General features: G+C 39.4%; 1 protein-coding gene across 3 annotated transcripts in view; it reads right to left on the reverse strand.

Annotated features, from left to right (window-relative positions):
• LOC117370699 (inositol 1,4,5-trisphosphate receptor type 1) overlaps window positions 1–27,071 on the reverse strand; it is a 177,087-nt gene that overhangs the window by 79,626 nt on the left and 70,390 nt on the right. For 2 of the 3 annotated variants that reach the window (XM_055222037.1, XM_055222036.1), the window contains 13 exons: window positions 25,917–26,082; window positions 24,947–25,105; window positions 23,991–24,065; window positions 23,773–23,910; window positions 23,273–23,398; window positions 22,526–22,726; window positions 22,118–22,369; window positions 21,836–21,961; window positions 20,004–20,132; window positions 16,948–17,068; window positions 14,058–14,242; window positions 13,079–13,227; window positions 12,503–12,614 (listed from right to left, as the gene is read on the reverse strand). In XM_055222037.1, coding sequence (XP_055078012.1) covers window positions 12,503–12,614; window positions 13,079–13,227; window positions 14,058–14,242; window positions 16,948–17,068; window positions 20,004–20,132; window positions 21,836–21,961; window positions 22,118–22,369; window positions 22,526–22,726; window positions 23,273–23,398; window positions 23,773–23,910; window positions 23,991–24,065; window positions 24,947–25,105; window positions 25,917–26,082 — 1,939 coding nt within the window. Of the gene's footprint in view, window positions 1–7,841; window positions 7,878–12,502; window positions 12,615–13,078; window positions 13,228–14,057; window positions 14,243–16,947; window positions 17,069–20,003; window positions 20,133–21,835; window positions 21,962–22,117; window positions 22,370–22,525; window positions 22,727–23,272; window positions 23,399–23,772; window positions 23,911–23,990; window positions 24,066–24,946; window positions 25,106–25,916; window positions 26,083–27,071 lie in introns of all 3 variants that reach the window. The other variant, XM_055222035.1, reaches the window with a different exon arrangement.

Genomic DNA, 27,071 nt, shown 5'->3' on the forward strand with positions numbered 1-27,071 from the left:
TTGAGGAAATGAATAAAAGGCGTCCATCTCTGCTACATCCTTAAAGGGCACATATTACACTGTTTTCTGATCTGTTTTAGTTGTTTCCTCATCACAAACAGACCTGGAGTTGTGTTTTGCTTCGTTCACATAATACACTGAGTTTTAGGTCCAAAAATCAGCGAAGGGCCCATCACCTGCTTTGTCTCTATTGAGATGAGATTGCTTTGCTAGGAATGTTCCACAGTATGGCATTAAACATATCTATATCCATGTAGACCAGTGTATGACGCCACAGAGCCAACAAAGTCTTTAGAAATAAAAATGCCTGTGCTTGAATGAATGAAAGATAAGTTAAAGGGCCTGTACCTGATTTTTCCCATGTATTTGAGCAAAAATGTGTCTTGCCGCAGTGCAGATCTATTGTAACAGCAGCACTTGAGGTCAAAATAAGTCCACTCTGTGCTGTCTGTGTCGGATTGTAAAGTGTAATAATCAGTAAGTGAGTGTTAACATCCTAGTTGTTGTTAGCAGCAACACTCTGGTCTTTGAAAGTTGTGGAAAACACTTATAAACTCATCGTGGTGAATAATTAGGATGTTCTTAATGGCGAATAACTTTGGACCACAGCAGTGTTCCAAACTAAGCAAAAACATCTCCATGGAGACAAGCAGGTGACTCACCCTCCACCAGTAAAATTACCTTGTGCACCTTTAGATATTGCAGGCCCTAGACTGTTGTGATGTCATCTGAAAACAATAAACTTGATGTGTAAACAACATTTGAGTACGCCACTGAATTAAAGGGCCAGTACGTGATTTTTCACAGGAGCAAATAACTGTCCTAGTGCAGATATAATGTATAAGCAGCTTGAGGTCAAAATAAGTCTGCTGTGTACTGTCTGCATTATAAAAAATTACATTGTTCTGTTCATCAGGAAGTGCGCACTTAGCATACTAGTTGTTGGCATTATCGTGACTGAAAATTGTGAAAAGTGCTTATAAACTAATCGCTGTGAATAACTGGGATGCTCTGAATGCATAAGGTAAGTGAGAAATAACTTTGCACCACTAGAAACTGTTTAAAATGAACTGGTTCAGTTTTTCAAGTTGTAAGATCAAGTACAGCGTTTTTAACCAATGAATAAAAAAAAAAAAGTTGTTGCTTTTGCCACAGACTATATAAAGAAGTGGACTAAGTGAGTGTGACGTCACCCAAAGCTTTCAGCTCCAGTCAAATGAAGCTCATCGAGGCTAGAGCAGTTATAGGGCCGATATGGAGCCGAGTTGCATATTAGGAATTCCAACCACGAGTATCATAGCAACCAAAGAGCCAATCCGGAGCAAGGCTGTTGAAGGTAACGCCCCTTCCCACTTGCATCGCTGGTTTGGCAGGGAGCGGGCACTTAGCAACGCTGTCACTCAAACCTGTTGCTAATGCTAGCAGGCGCGACCTCGGGGAAAGAAGGCGCCCAATTTGTCTGTTATTAATGTTCATATCTTGATTTAATTAAAAAAAATAGTGAAATAAAATCTTCAAGATCATGTAGAGCGGGTTAATACAAACATTTGAAGACCAGAATGGCAAGTCTGACAGCAGCAGTTACAGAGAGAGGACACAGTTTTTCAATAGAAAGTGAATTGGAGCCAGAGTCGATGGAGCCATAAGCGCGCCCATGATCACTTCCTATTTTTACATGAAGGAACATGTCCATTTATGTAAACAGTCTATGGGTTTTGCAGAGGTTTAGTCCAAAACAAAATTGGTCCGCGTCCCTTTAAGAAAGCCTCAAGTTGTAACAACATCAGAATGACCATTATGTCACTCTATGATGTGAGTGACCTACTTCCCCCGCAGATGTAAAACTCTAGCTGTTTGGCTCTGTGTGGCTGCAGTCGCTGAGGATAAACATGAAATCCAGATGTGAAAATGAAAAACGTTCCCTTCAAATCAGCCAGGCCTCATGTTGACCAAAGCCAAATAAATGGGACCCAAACATGCAGCAGCCAACATGGAGGTCTTATGTAAGAGGGAGCACACCGGCCCATTTAGGCTTTACATAACACACAGATGACAGAGGGGGATCAGAACTCTGACATTTACAAAGATATACAAGCGGAGGAGAGAGGATGAGAGGGGAGGAGAGGGGAGGAGGGAGGAGAGAGGAGGAGAGAGGAGGAGAGGAGAGGGGAGGACAGGAGAGAGGAGGAGAGAGGAGGAGAGAGGAGGAGAGGGGAGGAGGGAGGAAAGGAGACGAGAGGGGAGGAGGAGGGAGGAGAGGAGACGAGAGGGGAGGAGGAGAGGGGAGGAGGAGAGGGGAGGAGGAGAGGGGAGGAGGAGGGAGAAAAGGAGATGAAAAGAGAGGAGAGGGGAGGAGAGGGGAGAAGAGGGGGGGGGGGGGGTGGGGGGGGGGGGGAGGAGAGGTGCCTGTCATTCATAATAACACACTTGGAGAGAGCAGTAGTGGTGTGTGGCCTCATGCAACAAGCTGATCATAGACTAAAATAAAGCATGTTGTTCACTCTTGATGTTTTTATAGCACTGAAAAACATGGACAAACATCTACACAAACCTGATTTGTATTTGCCCTGGAGGAGGGTTTCCTGTTGCTTGTTCCTTTGGCTATAATATTCCACAGTACGGCATAAAAAATATCTATCTCCAAGCAGAATGTTCAGAAGTTTGGTTTTAACTTTCTGTTTCCATATGTACCGCCACCAAAAAGTTACAAACTATTACTTTAAAGTTTATTAATAGTCATACTTAATTTTGTAGAATGATTTTAATGGAAACCTTACTGAACCTGTTACCAGTAGTAGTAGTAGTAGTAGTAGTAGTGCTAGTAGCAGTAGTGGAACGTAACAAAGTAGAAGTAGTAAAATACTGTACATAACACATTTCAGATATCTGTATTTTACTTAAATACATTTTACAGTGGATACTTTTTACTTTTACTTCACTACATTTGAGAGCAGGTATCTGTACTAAAAGGCTGAGCTGAAAAGGCTGAGGGTTTATTTTGAACATGATCATAACTTGAGCAAAATAAAAATATACAAATAAAAACAGCTAAAAACACAACTGATTAAATTGTACTTTAATGCTCTTACTTTTACTTAAGTATATTTTTTCATGTGCTACTTTTACTTGAGTATTATTTTGCTTTGGTATCTGTACTTTTACTTCAGTAACAGAGTTGAGTACTTCTTCCACAAGTAGTAGTAGTAATAGTAGCAGTTTTAGTACAGGCCCATTCAGACTTTACATAAGTGGCACGTGACAAAGGGAGGTTAGAGTTTGACATTTACAGATAGGGAGGAGGAGGGGGTGGGGCCAGGCTCAAACTACTCCTGTCAATCTTCACAGTACATCTGGAGGTGTGTAATAGTTGTGTGTAATAGCTGTGTGTGTAATAGTTGTGTGTGTGTGGCCTCGTGCAACGTGCAAGTCACACAGGACTTTGGAACCAGACGGACGGGTTCAGGCTTTTGTTTTAACATTTTATCATACTTGGATTTTTGTACATACTGATGGAAACAACTACAGCGTTTTAAAGTTGTTAACAATAGTAGTAGTAGTAGTGATGGTAGTGGTAGTAGTAGTAGAAGCAGTGGTGGTGATGAGAACGATAAGTTGTAGTAATAGTAAATGTATTAGTTGAATAATTGTTAGACGTAACATTACAAGCAGTGGTGGTGTAATTTCCGCGTTTTAATAAGTAATGGAAGTAGCAGTAGTAGTAGTAGTAGTAGTAGTAGTAGTAGTATTAGATAGTAAAATCATAATTGTTATTAGTAACAGAAGTTGTAATTCCTTCATAGTTGTTTAGTAATAGTAGTAGTCGTAGCAGCAGTAGTAGCAGTAGCTGTAGTAGTATATTGTTTGTACAAGTAGTAGTGGTGTTAAAGTAAGTTAGTATTTTGCCGTTTTAATGGTAGTCCAGTAGTAGTATAGCTACTACTAGTATTGATACTTTGCAGTGACATCACGCTGGGAGGTTTCTACATGTACCTCTATGATGGAATTCACACTAGTTACCATGGTTACACAATGCACACATTAGCAAATACTGGCAAAAAAGTTTTAAGAGCGTTCATGGTCCTGTTTAGTGAAAGTGACTAACTGTAAAACTACTGGCTAATGCTAATGCTAATGCTAGCTAGCCTGTGACTGTAATGTTATTTTGCAGTTTAACATCACAAAAATCAGCTCACCTGTTGTAGTTCCAGCTAAGTCATTTCTTCCTGGTCAGACTGTGTTAAAACAAAGCTCAGATTAAAGTCTTACCAAGCCTCAGACAGAGCAGTGCTTACAGTTAGCATCACACCCCCAAGAAATGTTGATAACATCAGCTGCAAAGTATCAAAACAAAGAAGTAGTAGTACTAACAATAGCAGTAGTAGTAATAGCAGTAGGAATCACCATGAAAATATGTCCTTAAGTTGAAGTAGCAACAGTAGCAGCTCAGTAGTAAAAATAATGTGATATGTTTATTCCAACTGCTTCTGACTACTTTTACTTCTACTTGAGTACAAAAATGTGACAGATACAGGTAGAGCGGCAGGTGTACCTAATAAAGAGGTCAGTCCCTGTGTATCGGCTCGTGATCTTTGAGTGAAAGCGGCTGTGTGTCAGCTGGGCTCACACCTGCGCACACACAGCACACACACTCGCAGATAAGGACTTATGCATCACACACTCGACTCTGGAATGACACTTTTCAGATCTTAATCAGCTTTTTAAAATTCATGTTTTCTGCAGCTGAGTGAGCTAATATATGCAAGTTGTGTGATAAACCCGATATATATATTTCTGAAATTTAAAGCTGCACTGTGTAACTTTCCTGGCCATCTCGTCGTCTCTATGGAGATGTTTTTGCTTTGCCTAGACCGGTCGCCTCCACATTAAACTCATCTATCTGTTATTTCACTACATTGGTGTTTTCAATGCTCAGAATTGCTATGAGTGGAGTCGCTTTTCCACAGATCTGACCTATAACTTGGCATGGTGTTGGTACTAGAAGTTTAATGCCATACAGTGGAACATTCTGATGGTTTATTTATTCTTAATTAACTAATTAACCAGTAAAGTTCCACTGACGTTTGGCTAACAGGTACGGAGAGAACATGGCACAGGTAGAACACGCAACTTCCACATGTAAAAACCGGATGCTGCCCAGAAATCAAATCCGGGACCTTCTTGCTGTGAGGCGAGAGGGCTAACCACTACGCCATCGCGCTAGTCGAGGATAGAACTGTTCTTTTAAAGTTTTGTAGAAGTAACAAGAGACATTTCTGGACACTCTACCCACGTCTTTATGACATCACTGGGATAAAATGGACTTAAGCTCATTATTCACATTTTTCTGAATATTTTATCCTTTATCAACATGTATAAATCCACAGGTAGCAGCAGCAGGAGTAGCGTTAGCAGTAGCTTTGAAGTAAGTAAACAAGATTCTCTGCTACACCATGTTTTTGATTCGCGCTGGCTGTGAAGGTCACACATCAGACTGGGCAGGGCCAGCTCCAAGGGAAAAAAAGAAAAAAAAAAATCCTGCGTGTTATGTAACGGAGACGGATTTGGCCGAGCTCCAGGAATCGTGCAGGAAAGTAGGACAGAGCTCCAACTCTCCACCTCTCTCTCTTCACTGACGCACGTAACAGAGCATTCAAACAGACACAGCGCCTTCAAGAGGCGGCGGGAGGGACTGCAGGGGAAACACCCACTGAAAGATTCAACTGTGAGAATGAAAATGAAAGTTGATCTAAAAGTGCGTCATTTTCAAATAGGTAAAAAATGACTTGCTGTAAAATGAGTGAAGAATATTAAGGAAAAATTGACAAGATGGATGGGGCGGGGTCTGGAGGATTAATAAATATGATTAATTATTAATAACAATATAATAAATAAGATTGTACATATTGTATTGAACATTTTCATTAGATTTGTGTAAGTGTTTTGTAAAATAAATACAAATAATAAAACTAATAAAAAATACAAAAAATAAAATTAAAAATAAAGTAAAATAAAGTGAAAATTTTAATTAAATTCAAAATAAAACCAAAACAATACAGTAGAAAATTGTCTACTCCGTCTACTCAGGTGTCCTGGCATGAACCTATTCCCATTTTGCTGCCAGTGCAAAACAGCAGTGAGTCACAAATGGAATAAAAGTGTTTTAAACACGTGGCCACAGTGCACACCTCAGTCTGTCTCTGCTTATGTCTTATGTAACACATGAAACAATACAAAAACATGGACAGACGATGAACCAGAGCCCAGACAAAAACTACACACACAGTAAAACTACACATGAATGAGAGGTGGAAGTGACAAAAACATGTTCATTAGATAAATTACCAAACGCTTAAAGGCACTGCCCCTGATTTTTACATGTACTTGTCCATGTCCTGACCCAGTGCAGATATTTTGTATAAAGAAGTCAAAATAAGTCCACTGTGTACTGTCTGCATCTAATTAGAATGTGTTTTACTGTCTGAATATCAGGAAGTGCGCCTTAGCATGCTAGTTGCAGTTAGCATTACAGTCAATAATAATCATTATATTCCCTTATGGTTAATTATAATTTATCATTTTTGGGGTCAATTATTTATGGTGGGGGCTTTTTCTTCATAGTGTTAGTAGTCATTTTTTGTTAAGAAGATTTGAGATGTAGAAGTTTGAAATATGAACTAAAGTTATACAAACTAATTACTTAAGTGCTGCATTCTCCTATTCATTTACACAGCTCAATATTGCACATTTAGAATACTTTTTGGGATAATTCTGCTTTATATTATCATTTATATTTACTTCAGCAATATATTGCACTTTGAACTTTGTTATCAAGACAGGCCTAGTCACAACTTAACTCTGCTTTGGTCTCTGGGAGTTGTGAAAACTGCTTATAAACTCATCAGGGTGAATAATTAGGATGTTCAGAATGCAAAAGGCAAGTGAGGAGTAACTTTGGACCACTGTAAACTAAAATGAACTAGTTCTGTTTAGAGACAAAATGACAAAATAGGTTCAGTGCCTTTAAGAAGCATCTGAAGACTAGACTAGACTAGACTAGATTTTAGTTTTTGGTATTTTATCCATTTCTATTTCAACATATCCACTACTATCCATCCTTTGTGATTTTTTATCTGTGAAAAGTTACAAAGTAAGTCTTCAACTGTCTCATGTCTCAACCACAGACTGTATATATAAATGGACATAGCTAACGTGATAGCCACTGCGTTCCAAATAGGACATGATCATGGGTGCACCATGGTGGCTCCAATTCACTTTCTATTGAAAAACTGTGTCCTCTCTCTCGGCTGCTGTCAGGCTCATCATTTTGGTCTTGAAATGTTCGTATTAACCCGCTCTACACGATCCTGGGGATTTTATTTCACTATTGTGTCTGTAACTCAAGATTCTCCGAGGTCTGTCCCGCTAGCGTTAGCAACAGGTTTGACTGACAGCGTTGCTATGCGCCCGCTCCCTGCTAAACCAGTGGTGCAGGCAGGAAGGGGCGTTACCTTCAATAGCCTCATCCTGGATTGGCTCTTTGGTTGCTATGATACTCGCAGTAACAATTCCGAATATTGAACTCTGCTCCAAATGAGCTGCTATAACTGCTCTAGCCTCGATGAGCTTCATTTGACTGGAGCTGAATGCTGTGGGTGACGTCACACTTGTCAGTCCACTTCTTTATACAGTCTATGGTTGTAACACCTGCTTCGATATCATGGCATGTATTGTTGTTACTTCCACCTCTCTGAACTTAGCGACCGCCAGCAGGACACAGACATAAAAATAAAACATAGAATCAGATGAGAATGGATACGAAAATTTGAGGTAAAAGAAACAACCTTTGGCAAATCCATCTCATCATCAAAGGCCCTGAGCTGCAACAGAAACAGTGGGAGGGCATCAGGGGTTAGTGCAGTGGTCAGGCCTGTGGAAGCGCTGTGTAAAGTGCATACGACAAGTTTTTATATTTTTCCAATTCTGACCTGGTTTGCTAAATGTTTATGATAGTTTTACATCAGTTAAGTGGCAGTTTGTTGAGAAGAAAAGTACAAAAATACAGGAAGTAGCTCTGCGTTATGAAACAGAATTCCTCTACCTACACTACCAGTCAAAAGTTTGGACACACCCTCTCATTCAATGTTTTTTTTTTTCTTTATTTTTACTACTTTCTGCATTTTATATACACACAGAAGATAAATATATGAAGCAAGATATATGGAATTATGTATCAAAGAAAAAAGCTAAATAAATATTTTTATATGTCATATTCAAATCCTCAAAGTAAGCTACCCTGTGCTTTGTCGAATATTTGATAGTTATTTAATAAAGAGGGGGATGATATTTGCTCTTTTTAGCGTATGGGGTATCGCCTTTTAATCTACAGCACAGGCCGATATTTAGTTTTGGTCGATCTGCTGCCTAAAAATACACACCTTTATCTTAGTGCTTTAATATGAAGAGACAACTGCACTAAATGTGATACACAGCTCTCTTAAAAAAAAGGGCTGTGGAGGACTTTGTAGTAAATTTAAATAGCAGAATTTGAGGGAACTAATCAAAATCGGACCAATATATCAGCTCAAGTTTATTAGGTAATCTTCTGCTCTACATTCTAAATAATCAGTATCGGCATCGGCCATGAAAAAACAAAAACATATCAGCTGACCTCTATTATTTTTATCTTTACTACATAATTCCACATATCTTACTTCATATATCTGATGTCTTCTGCTTGTATATAAAATATAGAAAGTACACAGCAAATTTCCCAGTGTAAAAAATCCATAGTAAACGTTTCCTCTTTAAGAGTAGATATTACAAAAGTTAGAGTGAAACTCCCTCTAGTGTAAAAATAGAGAAAACTCCTAAGTGTCATAATCAGACTGAGAAGCTCTGCCCCCTCACACTCCTCTCAAACTTTTTCGAGTGCACAGTTTACTTTTTACTAGTACTATAATTATTTACTTTATAATTTATAAATGTACTTATATATATAAGTCAATAATTATAGTACTATAAATTAAACTTATAAATTAGCTTTAGAATTCATAATTATTTACTATTACTGTAGTTTGTTTCACTTTTTAGAAAAAACACTGAAGGAGAGGGTGTGTCCAAACCTTTGACTGGTGTTGTTTAAGAAAAGTTTCATTCGTTTTTTTGTCTTTATTTTTACTACTTTCTACATTTTATATACAAACAGAAGACATCAAATACATGAAGTATGATATATGGAATTATATAGCTTCTTCAGAACTGGTTTGGATGAGCAGCGAAACGTCTTCACTCATGATTTGTCCAGTTGACAAATTTAAACTTCATCTTTTGCTATATAGCATAAATAACTCCACTAAATATTTTTCAACAAAGTAAAGGGTGGCTACTTTGAGGATTTGAATATAAAATATATATATTTAGTTATTTTGTTTGAGTAATTTTTTTTTCTTTGTTACATAATTTCATATATCTTGCTTCATATATCTGATGTCTTCTGTGTGTATATAAAAAGTAGAAAGTAGTAAAAATAAAAAATAAAAAATAAAATTGAAAGAGAGGGTGTGTCCAAAATTTGACTTTGTGTTAAAACATACTCAAATAATTAACACATTCATCTGACAGTTTAAACCTTCATTTGACAAAACAAAGGTGATGTTATTTATTTTATTGGCATAATCATAACTGTTGTGTATGCTGAACAGGCTTTGGCCTTGTTTACTTGTTTACATTATGGTTGCTAGGTAATAGTTATGGAATCAACTCTCAGTAGGTCACATCTGCTGCCTGTGTCCAACCAGGAAGTACAGTTTTGCGTTGTCTTACCTGTCGTATGCACTTTAAATCTGACTGTGAGATCATACAGGAACAGAAAGCCACTCAGAGGCACACCGTAAACATAAAACACGGAGACTGGGGTTAAGAATGAGCTGAAGGACCCAAAGTAAATGCAATGGTATACGCATATGTTGCATTCGGTTACATGCAACAGGTTATGTATTTGAACATAAACAGGTTAGTAACTGATGAATAAAAACACAATTTTCAAGTTACAGATCCCATATTACGCTGTTTTCTGATCTGTTATAATGTAATTTCTTCATCACAAACAGACCTGGAGTTGTGTTTTGTTTAACAGACAAACCCTGCATATTTAGGCTGAGCTCTTCTATCAAACTGAAAACACTCTGTTCCACCTTGTGATGTCATCATGTGGTAATACAGGAAGTGCTCCACGGTGTTTTTAAACTCCACACACCTTCACTAGAATCTTTTAGACCAGTGGTCCCCAACCACCGGGCCGGGCACCGGTACCAGGCCGTTACGCGTTTGCTACCGGGCCGCACAAAAACAGTAAATAATTTATCAGCGTCCCTCATGACGCGCTACTAAGCTTGTCCGTAGTGTTGTGAGGTGTGTGTCTAGCTCCTATGTGCTTTAGTTCAGTGTGGTGCATGAATGTGAGTGAGAGGTGACGTGCGCGTGCATGTGGCGCGTGCATGTGGCGCATAGTGTGGTTCAACCCGCGGAGAAGCAGCGAGTGTGAGAGTCTGCGGATGCACTTGGAAAAAGACAGTGTGTGAGTTAGAGCAGAAGTGATGCGTTATTACAGTGCAGTACAGATAATAAAGACACCAACTCTTGAGCAACAGACTGGGGTGGTCTTTGAGCTCGCACCACACTCTAAACAACTTTGAGGTTAAGAACAGGGAGTTAAACCCCAGAGGAAGAGTGACCCTTCGGCCCTGGAGAAGACGGATCTCCCCTGTGTCCCCGACCACGGTCAAGGGATGGAAGCAGGAAGGGTTTAACAGTAGATGTATAATGAAAATTCTGATAGGAAATCGCCACAGAAATCTATTTTATGTAGTGGCAAGTTTATTATATCTGTGATAGATCTGCTCTTGTCTCCACGATGACGTATCTCGTATAACACATCAGACACGTCACAGCCACAAGCGAGTGAAAATGAGCCAAAACAAAAGTCTTTGGAGAGCTTTTTAACAAAGGGGAAAAGGCCAACTGAAGAGCCAGAAGAGGAGCCTACGACCTCCAAGAAAAAGAAAGCTAAATTTAAGAGACAACTCCAGGAGTCCTACTTAAAATATGGGTTTGTTGCTACAGGTGATTCTCACGCGCAGAGTCCGCTCTGTGTAATAAAAGCCAACGAGGCAATGAAACCTTCAAAACTGCTTTGGCACATGGAGAATAAGCACCTGGGATTAAAAGATAAGATTTAAAGTTTTTTGAAAGAAACAAATGTGAGCAAGAAGAAAAGAAGAAACAAGTGCAGGGCTCACACTAATGCGGCGGTTTGGTGAGTTGTATTTTTTATGCACTTGGTGGTGCAAAAAAGGTTGGGGACCACTGATTTAGATAATTTCAGCCATGGAATTTTTAATCTCTACTGAACTAAAGGTAAAAGGAGCTGTTAACTTGAAAACTACCACTTCATGACATCACAAGGTGGAACAGAGCATTTAGAGCTTTGGAGATGTAGACAGACTAATAATAAAGTGTTACTCAAACATGTGTGAATGAAACAAAACACAACTCCAGGTCTGTTTTTGAGGAGGGAACAGCATTAGAACATGACTTAAATCTCACAAAAGTCAATTTTGTGTATAGGACCTTTAAAAAGTAATAATAATAAATTAAAATTTGAAAAAATAATTAATAATTTTGCAGTTCAAAGTTATAAAATCTCATTTATGTTGTGTTTTTGATCATGAGTAGCCAATCAATTCTAAACACCATTGAGCTCCATTATGTAACTGAAATACTAGTGGCCCAATTATAAAAAGTTGAAGCTGGTGAAATGTGAACGTGGTCAAACATGGTCTACAAGAATGGATATGTATCAATATGGACCAACATCTCTTGAATCTGTATTAAACATCCTCTGTTACACACAACAGACTCTTGTGAGCTTTATCCCATGTTATAATGTTTCCTCCTCAAAAGCATATCTGGAGTTGTGTTTTGTTTCATTCTCACATGTTTGAGTAACACTATTATTTGTCTTTGTGATGTCAGGAAGTGGTAGCTTTCAAGTTAACAGCTACGATTTACTTTGAGTTCAGCAGAGATTGGCAACTCCAGCACTGAAATCATCGAAATGATTCTAGTGAAGGGTAAAAACCCAGTGGAGCACTGTATCACCACATGACATCGCAAGGTGGAACAAGGTGTTCTGTTTGAGAGAAGAACTCAGCCTAAATATGCAGGGTGTGTTAAACATGTGTGAATGAAACAAAACACAACTCCAGGTCTATTTGTGATGAGGAAACAGCATTATAATAGATCAGAAAATAGCCTAATATGAGCCCTTTAAACTTAGTGCAGTGCCGGTTCTAGTGAAGTTAACATTTTGTGCATTCGTACATAGGCATACTGCGTGTATCTATTGTTACGATTTGAAATAAAACAGAAACGATACTGGGTTAAACCACATGTAATGGGAGATTTGAGCCTGAAAAAGTTTGAAATGATTTGGGTGTCCAACCTTTTCGCCGTAGCCTCGGTCTTTGGTCATCATCTCTCTGAGTGTCTGCAGGACTTTGATGCAGAGTCGCTCCTCGTTTTCCTCCAGGAGCTGTTTGGTGTGTTTGATCAGTCTGAGAAGAGAGCAAGAGAATGGTTTCAAGTTCAGTTCAAGATTTAAAGGTCCTATATTACACACAAGTGACTCTTATGAGCGTTAAGCCATGTTATAATGCTGTTGCCTCCTCAAAAACAAACCCGGAGTTGTGTTTTTTTTCATTCACACATGTTTGAGTGACTCTTTATTATTAGTTTGTCTATATCTCCAAAGCTCAAAATGGTCTGTTCCACCTCGTGATGTCATGAAATGGTAGTTTTCAAGTTAACAGTCACTTTTTACCTTTTGTTTAGCAGAGATCAGCAATTCCAGGGCTGAAATTATCCAAATAATTCTAGTAAAGGTGTAGAGAATAGCCTAATATGGACCTTTTAATGAGGGAACAGCATTATAACATGGTAGAAAGCTCCAAAAAGTTGATTTAGCGTAATTCTCCTCTCTTTGAATTAAAATCTCTTGAGCCAGACTGGTGTGACGTACTTGCAGATGAAGCCGCCGCTCTCACACTTCTTCCTTGAGTCAGTATTTTCGGGGAAGAGGAGCTCGGGCCGATGAAGGACGTCAACAAGAACTGAGAGCTCAGCCTGGACCAGGGGGCGGAGCCTGTCCTCTAAGGCTGAGACTATGTCCTGAATACAGAGAGAGGAGGAAATATGGCTTATTTCGATTAATCGTTCATTCACTCAAGTGCTGTGTAGACTCTGAGTTTAGTCAATGGTCAGGGTTACATTTTCATAAAGCACTTTTTCCACCTTCAAGTCACTCAAATCGCTTTACATCAAGAAACCACTCACCCATTCAACACACATTCACACAACAGTGTACACAGACACTGGGGGAGAGGTCTTGCACTTAAAAACAACATATTAAAAATTTTAAACAACGTATTAAAAAGTTTAAGTAGTTTCAGTTTCATTTTGGCCCACTCCAAATGCTCTCTGTGCCAAGTCACTCCTTCAGAGCGCTATGTACCCTGCTTTGTTCTGTATCCTGTGTTTGTATATTTATAAAAAATTATCGTGTGAACATGGGTGATTCAGGCTTGTGGGCAGAGCTTTGGATAGGACCGTACTGCTAGGGTTTGAATAGGGCCTGGGAGAGATCGCTAGATTACTCAAACATGCATGAATGACATATGAAAGGTATAGCAAAAGAAAAATAGACAATATCTATTTCCAGTATTTAGCTCCTCCCTTCAGACAGATATAAGGCAGTGTCCAGCAGTAATCTGACCAGAACTGGAGAAGTGGCTTGGACGAGCAGCCAAACGTCTTCTCTCCTACAACGATTTGTCCAGCTGACAGATTTTAATTTTGTCTTTTGCTATTGATCAGACCTGGACGACTGAGGGATTACACAGATGTTATAACATGCTAATACCTCCTCTTTTAAGAGTTCATGTGTGTGGTGGGATTGGGTCACACACATTGTAAACATGTTTTTATAGTAATGCCCATACCTGTAGCCGCTCTATGATGTTCCTGTAGTCCCGAGAGGCGGTGACCACAGAGTCCCTCCTCGCCGCGTTCCGGGCCGACAGCCTCCAGCTCATGGCCGTCTTCTGAACGATGTTGTTAGATTTCACAAACAGGTTGTTCACTTGGTTGTCCAGGTCCACGGGGATCGCAATGGCCCTCCCTTTGGCTAAAACACACAAATAGACAGTGACCACAGAGGATATGTCATTTTGGAGTGTTAAAATGTATGTTTTTGTATACTTATGGAGAATTGACGTGTGGGAGTATAGATGTAGGCTTATGAACGTTGTACAGAATCATACAGCTAATCAACCGTAAGGAGAGTTCAAATAGGGCCCGAGAGAGATCACTCGATTGCTTAAACATGCATGGACATCATATAAAAGGTCTTGAAGCATGTTTTTGATGAGGGAACAATGTTATAACATCGCTTAAAGTTCACAAGTACATTTTGTGTAAGCTAGGACCTTAAAGGGCATATGACAGGTTTTCATGTTTCACGACTTGGTTTTGTGGGATAGTACCTGTAGTAAATATTTATCATAGTTTAAAATCAGTGGCAAGAGGGGGTTTGTGGAAAAAAAGTACAAAAATACAGGACGTAGCAGTGAGCGCTGGAATGATGCCTCAGTTTAGAGTTCGTTGGATAAAAACCCTCGGATGAGTTTGTTAAAGTATAATTTTGGACATCTGCATATTTTGATTCAAAATGGCTTCATGTTGGAGATAGGGTGTGGTCCTTGTAGAATTTTTTGCTCAGGGTCACATAAAGAATTAGTGTACTACAAACTTTTCACTTTCCCTTGACTTTTTTGAGGTGGGACCATGTAAATGTGGATGTAAACAGGATGTGGTCTTCTTTAGTCTTTTGTTCAGAATCATACAAAGGGTGTGTACCCAGTTCCATTAGTTTACAACAAACAAAAATGTTCTGTCCCGTTTTAACTTTGCAGTGGGAGCTGGAGAGCCACTTTTCAAGACACAAGTCTAATTCACATCATCATCATCACAGATCATCAAAACACACAAACACCACACTGAGTTCGTCAAGATCCGACCATTTCTGCAAAAGTTACAGGAATTTTTATACTTTTATACAAAATGGCCACGAAGTTATCCTGCAACGTAGATTCCTGACGTGACCTGTTTTTGATGCTAAGTTTCATTTGTCTATGATGACATTTTTCTGGGCCAGGCTCCCATTGGTGTAATGTAAACCAATTTTTGAGGTGGCGCTACTGAGCCATCTTTCATAATAGAAAAAGAGCAAGAGAGGAGCAACAAACTGGAAGATAATGTCTTTATGGCTCTGGAGAAGGTGGTTCAGTCTGAAACAGACATGGAGGAGATGAGAAAGAAGATCTCCGCTCTTCAAAATCAAACAAGAGAGGAGCACGAGAGGAACCAGGCCCTGCAAGAAGAAGCGAGGCTTCATCATCAAAATGTCCAAATCATCATCAAGGAGTTTAAGCAAACTTTGGCAACATTAGAGTCGAAAATCAAAACTCTGGAGCAGGAAAAGCAAGCTCTGAAGGTCCAGTGTGACACGTCCTCTGGAGGAGTACGTGTTGAATGTTCAGACTGAGAGCAGACAGATCTACCCCAGACACACCAAGATCGTCCTCAACAGTTAAACCCGACACCCCCAATGCCAGCCTCCAAACACACTGCATTGAAAAAAAAAATATTTTTTTAAAAATAAAACATGTTTGAATGTATTATGTTTTATGTGGCGCTTTATACTTGATAATGTTGGTGTTATTGTTAAAGGAAACATATGGGTTTGGTTACATTTATTTATTTCTATAGAGAATGTAGTAGTGTAGTTTTAATTTTCTATTTCCATGGAATCATGAAGGTGATGTGCCACCCCCAGAAAGTTACATACTGTATCTTTAAGTACATAATGTAATGGAGTCAACAATGTCTCCTTTGTGTAAGAATATTCTGTTTCCATGCTAGCTACATGCTAAAAGTCACTGAGTCTGTCTCTTTATTAGTTTGTTCTAATAGTGAAAAGAGCTCGGGATTACGTCATCACATATCAAAATGTTCAGTTTGTCTAATGTTAAACCAATGGAGACTTTGAAAAGCTAAATACCAAACTTAGTTCATTCAATAGGATTTTAAGTCTATAGTATAATAAATGTATTTATAAGTGACCCTTTTCCGGATCTGTGGTATATGTCTGTGGAATTAGCTTTGTAATAATCATATAACTGTATGTACAGAATTCTGTGTTGTAAATGATAAAGTCACTTACTACAAGTCTCAGCTGAAACTACTATAGAGCTCTAAAAACGTCATCAAGTGCAGAATAAACTCTAGTCAGAAGAAACTAAAGTGATCATGGGCGCGCTTCTGGCTCCATCGATTCATTCAATTAATTTTACTTTGAAAAACGGTCACCCCTCTCTCTGTAACTGCTGCTGTCAGAGGTCACTCCCGCTAGTGTTAGCAACGCTGTCAATCAAACCTGTTGCTAAGCGCCCACTTTCTGCTAAACCAGCGGTACAGGCAGGAAGGGGCGTTACATTCAACAGACTGGCTCCACATTGGCTCTTTGGTTGCTATGGTACTTGCAGTCGGAATTTCAAACGTGGAACTTGACTCCTAATTGGCCCTTTCATTTGACCGGAGCCGAAGGCTGTGGGTCACGTCAAACTTAGTCCACTTCTTTATACAGACTCTGGAGAGCCTAAACGATTATGCTAAATATGACATCTTCACTCTAAAACTTTTGTCCACTTGACAGATTTGAATTACCTGGATGACTGAGGGATTACGCAGACTACTCCATACTAGAAAAAAACATGTCTTTAACAACTGATTTCTCGAGATGGATCAGATCACGACAAACTGTTTTCTTACCGACGTCAGACAGAACTTTGATGCAGTTTTCCACAGAGCCCTTCTGGACCGGGACCATCCAGGTGCAGTGATAAACCCGGAACACGCCCTGAAGTAGCTGCACAAACACAGGCTGCCTGGTCTGAGGGGGAGAGACAGAACAATACAATGTTATCAATACATTTATGAACAAAAACACACACTGAGGTCTGTCACGAGAACACATCTTTAAAGTGGAACTAGGCACTAAATCCACTTCACTACTAAACTGTGTATATGTTTGAATAGCATTATCTACTGTTCACAGTCATTTCTGGCAAAGTTAGAAATGAATGCTGTTGTTGTGTCCTTGGGCAAGACACTTAACCCACCTCGCCCCCAGTGTCTGTGTACACTGGTGTATGAATGTGTGTGTGAATGGGTGAGTGGTTCCTTGATGTAAAGCGCTTTGAGCGTCTTGAATTTGTAAAAGCGCGGTATAAATTTACCATTACGGTTCCTACAGTTATGGAATTACCCGCTGGCAACGTCTAACCAGGAAGTAAAATTACAAATTATATTTTTTTACCTTGAATATAATTTTGCCAACTATGTTTTAATGAAATGAGTAGTCTAACCCGTCATATGCGCTTTAATTTATCTAATGAGTCATAGAAATTACAGATACACATGGGACAGCCACCGAAAACAGTTTAATATAATAAGAGAAAATAGGTCCAGTGTCAGTCCTGTTTATAATGTACATGGTTCACAGTTTTCTATGAACACACTCCCAGAATCACCAGTGAACAACACCAATGCAAAACTATAGCTCCTCTGACCACCAAATTGTCTTTTCAGTACACCAAACATTTTTACCTATGATTACCTGGAACTGTTTTATTGTAAAAGAGGCCTGTAAGGAGGAAGTGTAGTTTAAATAAAAGAGGATAAATGAAATTGTTTATTTTCGTAATAGTTTTCCATGCACATGTATTTTAGGCTGATTAATGTAAGTGTGAAAACGCCATAGCACAAAGCAAGATCGAACCCTGATGTTTAAGCTTAAAGACGCACTCTGTATTTGTTATTCATTGCTTTGCCCTGAATGTTCCACTGTATGGGATTAAAGGTGTACATCTCCTTAGAGACAAGCGGGTGAGCGGTGGACAGAGGGGACAAGTGAGAGGAAGGGAGAGAGGACAGGTGAGCTGAGGGAGAAACAGGTTTCACATCTGCCACCTAAAACTTCCATCTGGTAGCTTTAAATTTAAATTCTTACTTCCAAATTGTTTAAAAAAATAATAATAAATAAAAAAAAGGTCCTTAGAACAAAAGCATTTGATTAAATAAGTACATGAATTCACATGGGGGAGAATTAACTGCAGTGCAATGAATTAATCTGGCCAGAGAAACTCATTTCCCATTGTACAGTTCATGGAAACGTAGGATCATTTTATAAGAATCTCTATGTTATAATTATATTAATCAAGAAATGCACTCAGAGCCTCAGAGGGGAACTTTAGCCCATTATCCAAGTGTGAAAAGAACTCATTAAAATGCAACAGGAATGAGGAGGTTGTATAAAACACTTAACACACATAATGTTCTCATAGAAATTGTGTAACTTTTCTGGTGGAGAGTACTGACCTGTATGCTTTAGCTTTGCCTTGAATTTGAATTTTTGAATTTATATATATTTTTTCATTGAAATTCTTATCATTATTATTATTATTATTATTATTATTATTTTATTTTTTTCCACACAGAAGTAATACATTGTGATTGGTTAAATCCATGTCACTTACTCAAGGTCTGGGGCCAAAACAGTCAGCCTGTAAGTTCTTTCATTTGTTCGTATATGTCTGTTGTGTGTGTGATTGAATCTGCCTTTCCCCATGGAATGCTGGCTGTCGAGCCCTCACTGGTGATTGGACGACTGTTTTCCCACCTGGCCAATTTTGTTTTTCACCTGCAGCCACCTCCCCTTTAATGAGATTCAGCACATCTTCTCAGGTCTGCTGGCCTTTGAGGCCAGTCTGCCATTTTGGCCGTGTCTCAATTTGCCAAATGCATCATTCGAAGTACTCTTCAAAGTACTCTTTAAAGTACCTGGCCGAAAATGTGTAGTCTTCAGTGTAGCTGACATCTTGCTGAAATGGAACAGGCCTCCACCACGGAGTATACTTCAACCGCTGTCTGTGTGCTTACATTACGCATGTTATTTTAAATTATTTATTGTTTAATAGAAGATGAGTCAAGGTGTCATCGTCACAGCCTTTTATTTCTGTTTAGATTGAATGAAATAAGGAATTAATCTTTCCCTTTGAATATCAATAGTCAAATATAGGGTTATAAGGCCGGACAGGCCTTGTCGCGCTGGAAGTTACGTAACTGCTCTTTGATGCACTTTGAACGGTGCATTTAAGGGCATTTTGGCGAACTGAGACTCAGCCTTTGTCTGTGTCTCATTTGTTGTTAGTCACTCGTTTGTCTGTGTCTAACTCTGTATGTGTGAGATACTCGTTTAGTTCTATCTTTGTGTCTCTTATTGTTTTGTTACTCGGTTCTGTAGGTTTATGTGACTGGTGTTTATTTTGGGTGGTTTGGTGTTGTGTTATATGTTCTTTATTTTTTTTAATAGGCCTAAATAGCTAGCTTTATAGAGACACAAAACTTGTTATCTGTTAAACCTGTTGTTTTTGGTTATTTTGTTACAAACTTGCGTAAATTTTAGACTTTTGTTACTTTACCTTTCACAGTCCTGTACATTAAATTACAACTTATTTATACCATTTTAGCATCTTTTCTTTTTGGTTACTTCCCCTGACTGAGCCGGGTCATAACACTCATCACTGAATACAAGATTTAACGATGCCCTATATAAAACCAGGCCAAGCTACAGGTCAGATCTGTGGAGAGGCAAACCTGCTCACTCACATTCATACGAGTCATTTTGAGCAATAAAAACGTGTACATGTATATATGAAATTATTGCTTTATTATATTTTTTTCCTTTGGGTTGGGTTGAAATGTTACACCAAGGGGCTTTATGTTGTGAACCCCTTCACTCGTTTAGCTCTTTCTGAGTGTGTTACCTGCAGACTGGTGCTCTGGTCGGAGAAGGGCGAGCTGAAGAACGTGGTGACGATGCTCATCACTGTCTCTGTCACGTATCGCTCCAAAATGGTGTCCGCATGTTTACGATCGCTCGTGTTGTTACAGACCTACACCAAACACACAGGAAAGATGCAGGAGATAAACATTTATACTGGCTCTTTACAACAGCTGTCATTGGCACAATTTTTCAAAATGCACATGTCCAGACGAGGGATGCACCAATACCACTTTTTCCAAAACGAATATACTGAATGTACTTCATTATAAGTACTCGCCAATACCGAGTACTGATACAGATACCAGTCATAATTTTAGATAATTACATAATTTTACAGAGGTTCGAATATAAAGGTAAATCTAATGCATTTCATAGGATTGTTATAGTTTTACAGCCTATTTTTTTCATCTTAGAATACTTATTTTACTTATACTTATAATAAAAATAAATGAAATTTAAAACATAAGTACCTGAATTTAATAATTATTGCTTCCTCTTTGCAGACTGCGCTCCGTGCTAACTGCTAACAACGACCAAGTTAACTGCTAAAGAGCCACTGTTAGCGTAACAGTGAGTGTCGTCTTACGTTGACCACAGCCACACTTTTATCAGTATGGACATACTGTAGCTCTATTAAACGCTCTGAACCCGCTCTGTTCAGTCGCTAAATTTGTTTGTCAATTGCATTAAGCTGCAAGTAGGTACATGCAAATAATCGCCAGGTACACGCAAATAATCGCCAGTAGCACTGATGTTTGCTGTGAACTATAAACCTATAGATAAACCTTTAGAGAGCGGAATGTTTGTACAGTTTATGTGACAGTTACATGTGATTAAAGATGAACTTAATGTGCAGAAGAGTGAATGTGTTTCTTTAAGGTCACCTGCTCAGCGGCTCAGGTGAGACATTTAGCGTGGTATCGGCTGTTGGTATTGGCAATACATTGACGAGTAAGAGTACTGTCACTAGGTATCGAACCGATACACAATTCTGGTATTGGTATCGGTACATCCCTAGCACAGATAATAATTTTTGAGATTAGTTCAGTTTTACCCTTGGAATATAAACTGCTTTACTGATAAAATACTTGATCAAAGTTGGTGAAAACACTGCATTTACATTTTTTAATACACATCAGAAAAAAGAGCTGAGCTGAGCGAAGACTTAAGTAAAACAGTGAAGTGTGAGGATTCTGCTCAAATACAGTTTCTGTTTCTAAGAACAGAACACATCATGAACATCTTTAAAAGAGTTAAACCCACATTAAAAGGGTGACAAATTGTGCAATGACAATGAATTTGGCATCATCATTTCAGATGGAGAGTAGGGGCCTATCCATGGGTGTCAAAATGATAAACAAATAAGGACTGTTGCCATAGCGATTAATAATTTAAAATTTGAAGTCCATTCAAGCAACAACAATTATGCCTTTGGAGTTGTATCATGAAAAAATAAGATGTTGAACTTTGTCCCAATGTTTTGTTTCATGTGGACAGGCCCAGTAATTACAGAGACAGCAACTATAAACCAAACGCCAAAACATCTGCAATCTGATTTAAATCAAACACTAAAACACCTTCAATCTGACATTTAAACAGCAAATTCCACCACAAGATTCTGAGCTGTCCTACGGCTGAGGCTCAAGGTCCTACACTACCTCCTCAAAAACCTAGAGGACCTGGAGTTATGTTTTGTTTCATCAGGAAACGATATTATAACAGAGATCAGAAAACAGCGTAATATGGGCTCTTTAATTTACGGGGATAAGTAACAAAAACTATCAGTATTTTTAAATCCAAAATGCCTCTTACACGACAAATGTCGACTAGAAAGTTCTCAAACAGTTTCCACATGTGATTGGACGTGTAGATCTCCTTCATTTCAACCTCCGTGTCCACGTAGCAGTGATTCAAGAAGTTTATGTACGCAATCTTTATCTGCCGAAACAAAAGAGGAGGGAGAGGAATTATATGGTGCAGAAGAGGGAGAGATGGTGCAGAGGAGGGAGGGGGAGAGAGGTTCAGAGAGGGTCAGGCAGGGTCAGGCAGGGTCAGGCAGGGTCAGGCAGGGTCAGACGGGTCAGAAGTCCAGACCTCAGGGATGCAGTCCTCGTGCGTCACCACCCTCACGATGTCGTCCAGGGGCAGGAGGGAGTTGCACTTGATCTCGGTGTAGACGTTCTTGCCCTCAGTGCAGACGGCCAGCAGCTCCACCAGGTGAATGTGGTACATCAGAGCGCTGTTCTCGTCCATGCGGTCTCGCTCTGACCTCATCATCTGGACCAGGGTCTGGAATGAGGCGCGGTCGTTGTAGAAAACCAACACGTCCTCTCCAGCGTTCACCAGCTGTACACAAGAGCCACAGTGTGAGTCCAGTTTATGTCCAGGGACAGTTCAGGGCTGCATTCACATATAAACACACAAAACATCATGAACGCAGACACAAAGTACAAACACATTCTTACAACACACATTCTTAATCAGAACACTTGTATAAAACACCTCGGCCATCACGATGTCTTGGCACTTCTTGATGAACTTGTTCTCTGCTTTGACGATGGTCTGGAGGAACTTGAGGTACTGGACGTTCCGGCCGTGGGTCTCGATGCAGTGGACGAAGTGCTGGACGACTCTGTCGTTGATCTCACTGCACAGCTGGAAGTTATTCATGAAGATGTGCTGCATGGTGATGGCCTCCAAGATCTGCTCAGGAGAAGACAAGGCTCATTATATGTATGTGTTTGAGCAGTGGGTTTTTTACACGGCCAGTAAAAAATCAGGTCAATAGATTAATCAGATAATTTTTTATTTAATTCATACATAAATATTTACATTTTCTCTTTCTCTTTTTTGCCGTTGTCACATTAGTTTGTCCTTTTTGCACAATTTTCCCTCACAGGTTTGAACATTCAGAGAGAAATCAGATTAATTAGATAATATGGAACTTTTTTATATTTTGTTAATCTGAAAACACCAGAAATCAGATAATAATCAGCTGTTTTTTTGCTTTTTAAGGACAATAAAAAAAACATGATACAATACAATGATAAATATGAATACAAGACACAATTACCTAAATAATAAACAAAAACAACAAAGCTCACGGCCCCCTGAACCCGTCCCTTTCCCCCAAACACACAAAAACACCAAACAGCATAAAAAACAGCATAAAACTAAAACCAGTCCATAAAGATCAGATGTGTGGTGCATGTGTAAACAGAACCAGTGTGTGTTATGTCAGAAGCTCACCCCAGGGTTGAGGAACAGGTTGATGTTCTTGTGGAGCAGAGCCTGGTTCTGTTGGTTTCCTGCGCAAAAATTCTGCAAAAACTGATGAGCCAACTTCATGATGTCCTGCATCCGCAAATCCTCACCCTGAAAAGAACAATCACATTAATGTAGGTTAAAACAAAAACATCTATGGCAATATCGGCCGATGGAGTGATCAATAGAGCAAGAAAATAAATACATAGCTCTTTATTTTACACAAGTGTGCTGTTTTTGGAAAGGAAAATGGACACAAAGGCAGATTTCATTCATGATTTTCCTTATTAGGTTCTACATTAGACTTGGGTTGGTCTTTTCAGTTCAATTTAAGTTTATTCCTATAGTCCATTTAAAACTACTTGAGCTGAGCTTGTGCGTCACATAAAAGTTAATAGTCTCATAATTATCAAATACCACACAATTTTCTCAAATCTCATACATTAATTACCCTTAAAACCCGTAATACGCCTGTTTTTGTTCACCTTCTCGTATGGGATCTGCAGCAGCTCCAGCACCACGGCGTGAGCGCTCATGTTCCTCAGGAGTCTCTGCTGTTGTTTACGGCTCTTCCTCCCAGAGAGACCCTCCTGAACGCAGAGCCGACTCAGACGAAGCAAGATCTGGGAACAGAGAGGAGTAAGTCTGTGTGATAATAATAAAGAAACTGTTTATGATGTAATGGTTAATAAAACTGAAGTACCTCTTTGACCACTCTGTAGTTGTAGCTGCTGGTGCTCTCGGCTTTCTTTGGTTTGTCCGAGCTGCCTGAGTCTCCCTATGGAAATGTACATAGAGTTATATAAAAGATATTTATTCAAACTAAAAATGCATTCAGATGTTATTGAGCTCGTCTGGGAGATTTAAAGGTCTTATATTAAAAACAAAGCTGACTCTCGTGAACTTTAATCCATGTTCTAATGCTGTTACCTCCTCAAAAACAGACCTGGAGTTGTGTTTTGTTTCATTCACACATGTTTGAGTAACACTTTATTATTAGTCTGTCTACATCTCCAAAGCTCTAAATGCTCTGTTCCACCTTGTGATGTCATGAAGTGGTAGTTTTCAATTTAACAGCTCCTTTTAGCTTTAGTTCAATAGAGATTGGAAATTCCAGGTCTGAAACAGAACAGAACAGAGGAGAGTAATACGGGCTCTTTAAAATAAAGCCCAGTTGTTTTCCGTGTATTTGAGCAAACTTCATCTCGTCCCAGTACAGATATATTGTAAAAACAGCCCTTAAGTTAGAAATGAGACCACTGTGTACTCTCTGCATCTAATTATAACATGTTTTTATCCTCAGGAAGTGCAGTGTTACCATGCTAGTTGCTGTTACCACTGCAAACTCCGCACAGATTTTTGAAAAGCTTTTATAAACTCATCATGGTGAGCAATTAGGATGTTCAGAATGCATAAGGTAAAGTGAGGAATAACTTTGGACCACTGCAAACCGTTTAAAATGAACTAGTTCTATTTTTCACATTTTTAAGAGAGTAAAAATCAGGTGCAGCGCCTTTAACACAAGAAGAGTTATGTGTAGTAATAGTTGTACTAATAGTAGTGATTTGTGTGGTATTTCCGAGTGCTTTGAGCCCCGTCAGACTCCTCATAGATACATTGAAGTGTCTGTGGTGTTAAAGCCCTGTAGACGTCCCTGACCTTGTGCAGAGTGCTGTCCCCAGTGTCCAGGGTCTCATCTGGTCCTTGTCTCTTATAAACCCACAGCTCGGACTTCTCCACGATCGACCGCAGCTGATCTAGGTCTGATTTGATCTGTTTGTAATTCTCCACGTCCTGACTGGTGACCAAGAGCTGCACCTACACGGCACAGAAGACACAGGTAGAGGTATATTCTTATAAAGAGTTGGGTAAATATAGTGCCTTTTAAGACACCCAAAGCCGACCACCACCAACACACACCACATTCATATCAGGCAAGTGTGTTGTCCATAGTGTAAATGGACATAGCTAACCTACTAGCCACGTTCAAAATAGGAAGTGATCATGGGTGTGCTTCTGGCTCCATCGACTCTGGTTCCAATTCACTTTACATTGAAAAACTGTGTCCCCTCTCTCTGTAACTGCTGCTGTCAGACTTGTGATTTTGGTCTTAAAATGTTCGTATTGACCCGCTCTACATCATCCTGGGTTTTTTATTTCACTATTGTGTCTATAAATCAGGATATGAACATTAATAACAGACAAATCAGGCGCCTTCTTTCCCTGAGGTGTTGCTCCCATTAGCATTAGCAACAGGTTTGATTGAAAGTGTTGCTAAGCGCCCGCTCTCTTCTAAACCAGCGGTGTGGGCGGGAAGGGGCGTAATCTTCAACAGCCACTCCAGATTGGCCAGAAGTGATCACTTCCTGTTTGAAACGTGGCGACTAGCAGGTTAGCTATGTCCATTTATACATACAGTCTATGGAAAAAAATATGCTATGGTAACTTATTGCTATGATGAAGTGTGACCCAGGAAGTCAATGGGCCCTTTACTATAACTACGGTTTAGATTAATATTTCACATAGAACAAAAATAATAATCTATAAGTGTGCAAAAAGCATGAAAATCTTATCATGAATACGTTCTGTTGGCGTGTATCAGCAGTGAGACAGTAGCAGTGTCAGTTACCTGTTTAAAAGCCTGAAGCACCTCCTGTCTCTGACTGAAGTGTCTGAAGAGCAGGTGCAGAGCTCTGGACACGAGAGGGGGGTAGTCGTGCATCGTGAGGTGGAGCAGGACCCTCAAGAACGTCCGGCCCCCGTGGTCATCCAGGTCCAGAGGAGTGTTCTCTTCACTGGAATACAGGGGGCAAAAGAATTCAGTGAAATATATGGAGCTCAATGAGATCTATGTTCAGCTAGATATTTCTGGACTATTCTACGTCTAAACCAGATCTAAACCAGGTCTATAACCGGACTACACCCATGCCACATACTTCTCAAGCAGGACAAACCAAGGGAAGGAAAACGTTTAAGACAAAAAGATTTAAGATAAGATTTTCTTTTTATCAAATGTGGATGTATCTATGTGTCTGTATGTAACTTTTTTGGTAGGAGATCCACCACTTGCTTGTCTCCATGGAGATACTATTACCTTGCCTAGAATGTTCCACAGTATGGCATTCAAAATATCTATCCAATCTTGCATTTATTCAGCTAGTGGCATGGTTTTATATGGTAAAGGCAAGGCAATAGAAGTTTATTTGTACAGCACAACTGGTGCACGAAGTAATTCAAAGAGCTGTAGAGAATAACAAAGAAATTATAAAATCACAATAAAACAAATCAAAACATAAATAATCATCATAAAATGAACATTAAAAGAGAAGAGGCAGAATAAAACCCTTTCAGTTATATGCACAGCGAAACAGAACTATTTGGAGCCTGGATTTAAACATTGTCAAAGTAGAGGCCTGTCTCACATCTTCATGAAGACTGTTCCAGGTTTTAGCTGCATAAAACTGAAACACTGATTTTCCTGGTTTAGTCCTGGTTTAGTCCTGGTTTAGTCCTGGTTTAGTCCTGGTTTAGTCCTGGTTTAGTCCTGGTTTAGTCCTGGTTTAGTCCTGGTTTAGTCCTGGTTTAGTCCTGGTTTAGTCCTGGTTTAGTCTCGATTCAGTCCCAGTTCAGTCCTGGTTTAGTCCTGGCATTTTTTTGTTTTACTTCCTGTTTGTTGATGTCCTGCCCCGCCCTCGTGAGCTTCACCTGTTCCTTATTTCCTGGTTTATTTTAACCTCATGTTTCCTCTTGTCCTGTGTTGCTGCATTGTCATTGTCTTGTCCAG

Source organism: Periophthalmus magnuspinnatus, chromosome 5 (assembly GCF_009829125.3).
Source record: "Periophthalmus magnuspinnatus isolate fPerMag1 chromosome 5, fPerMag1.2.pri, whole genome shotgun sequence".
NCBI lineage: Eukaryota > Metazoa > Chordata > Actinopteri > Gobiiformes > Gobiidae > Periophthalmus > Periophthalmus magnuspinnatus.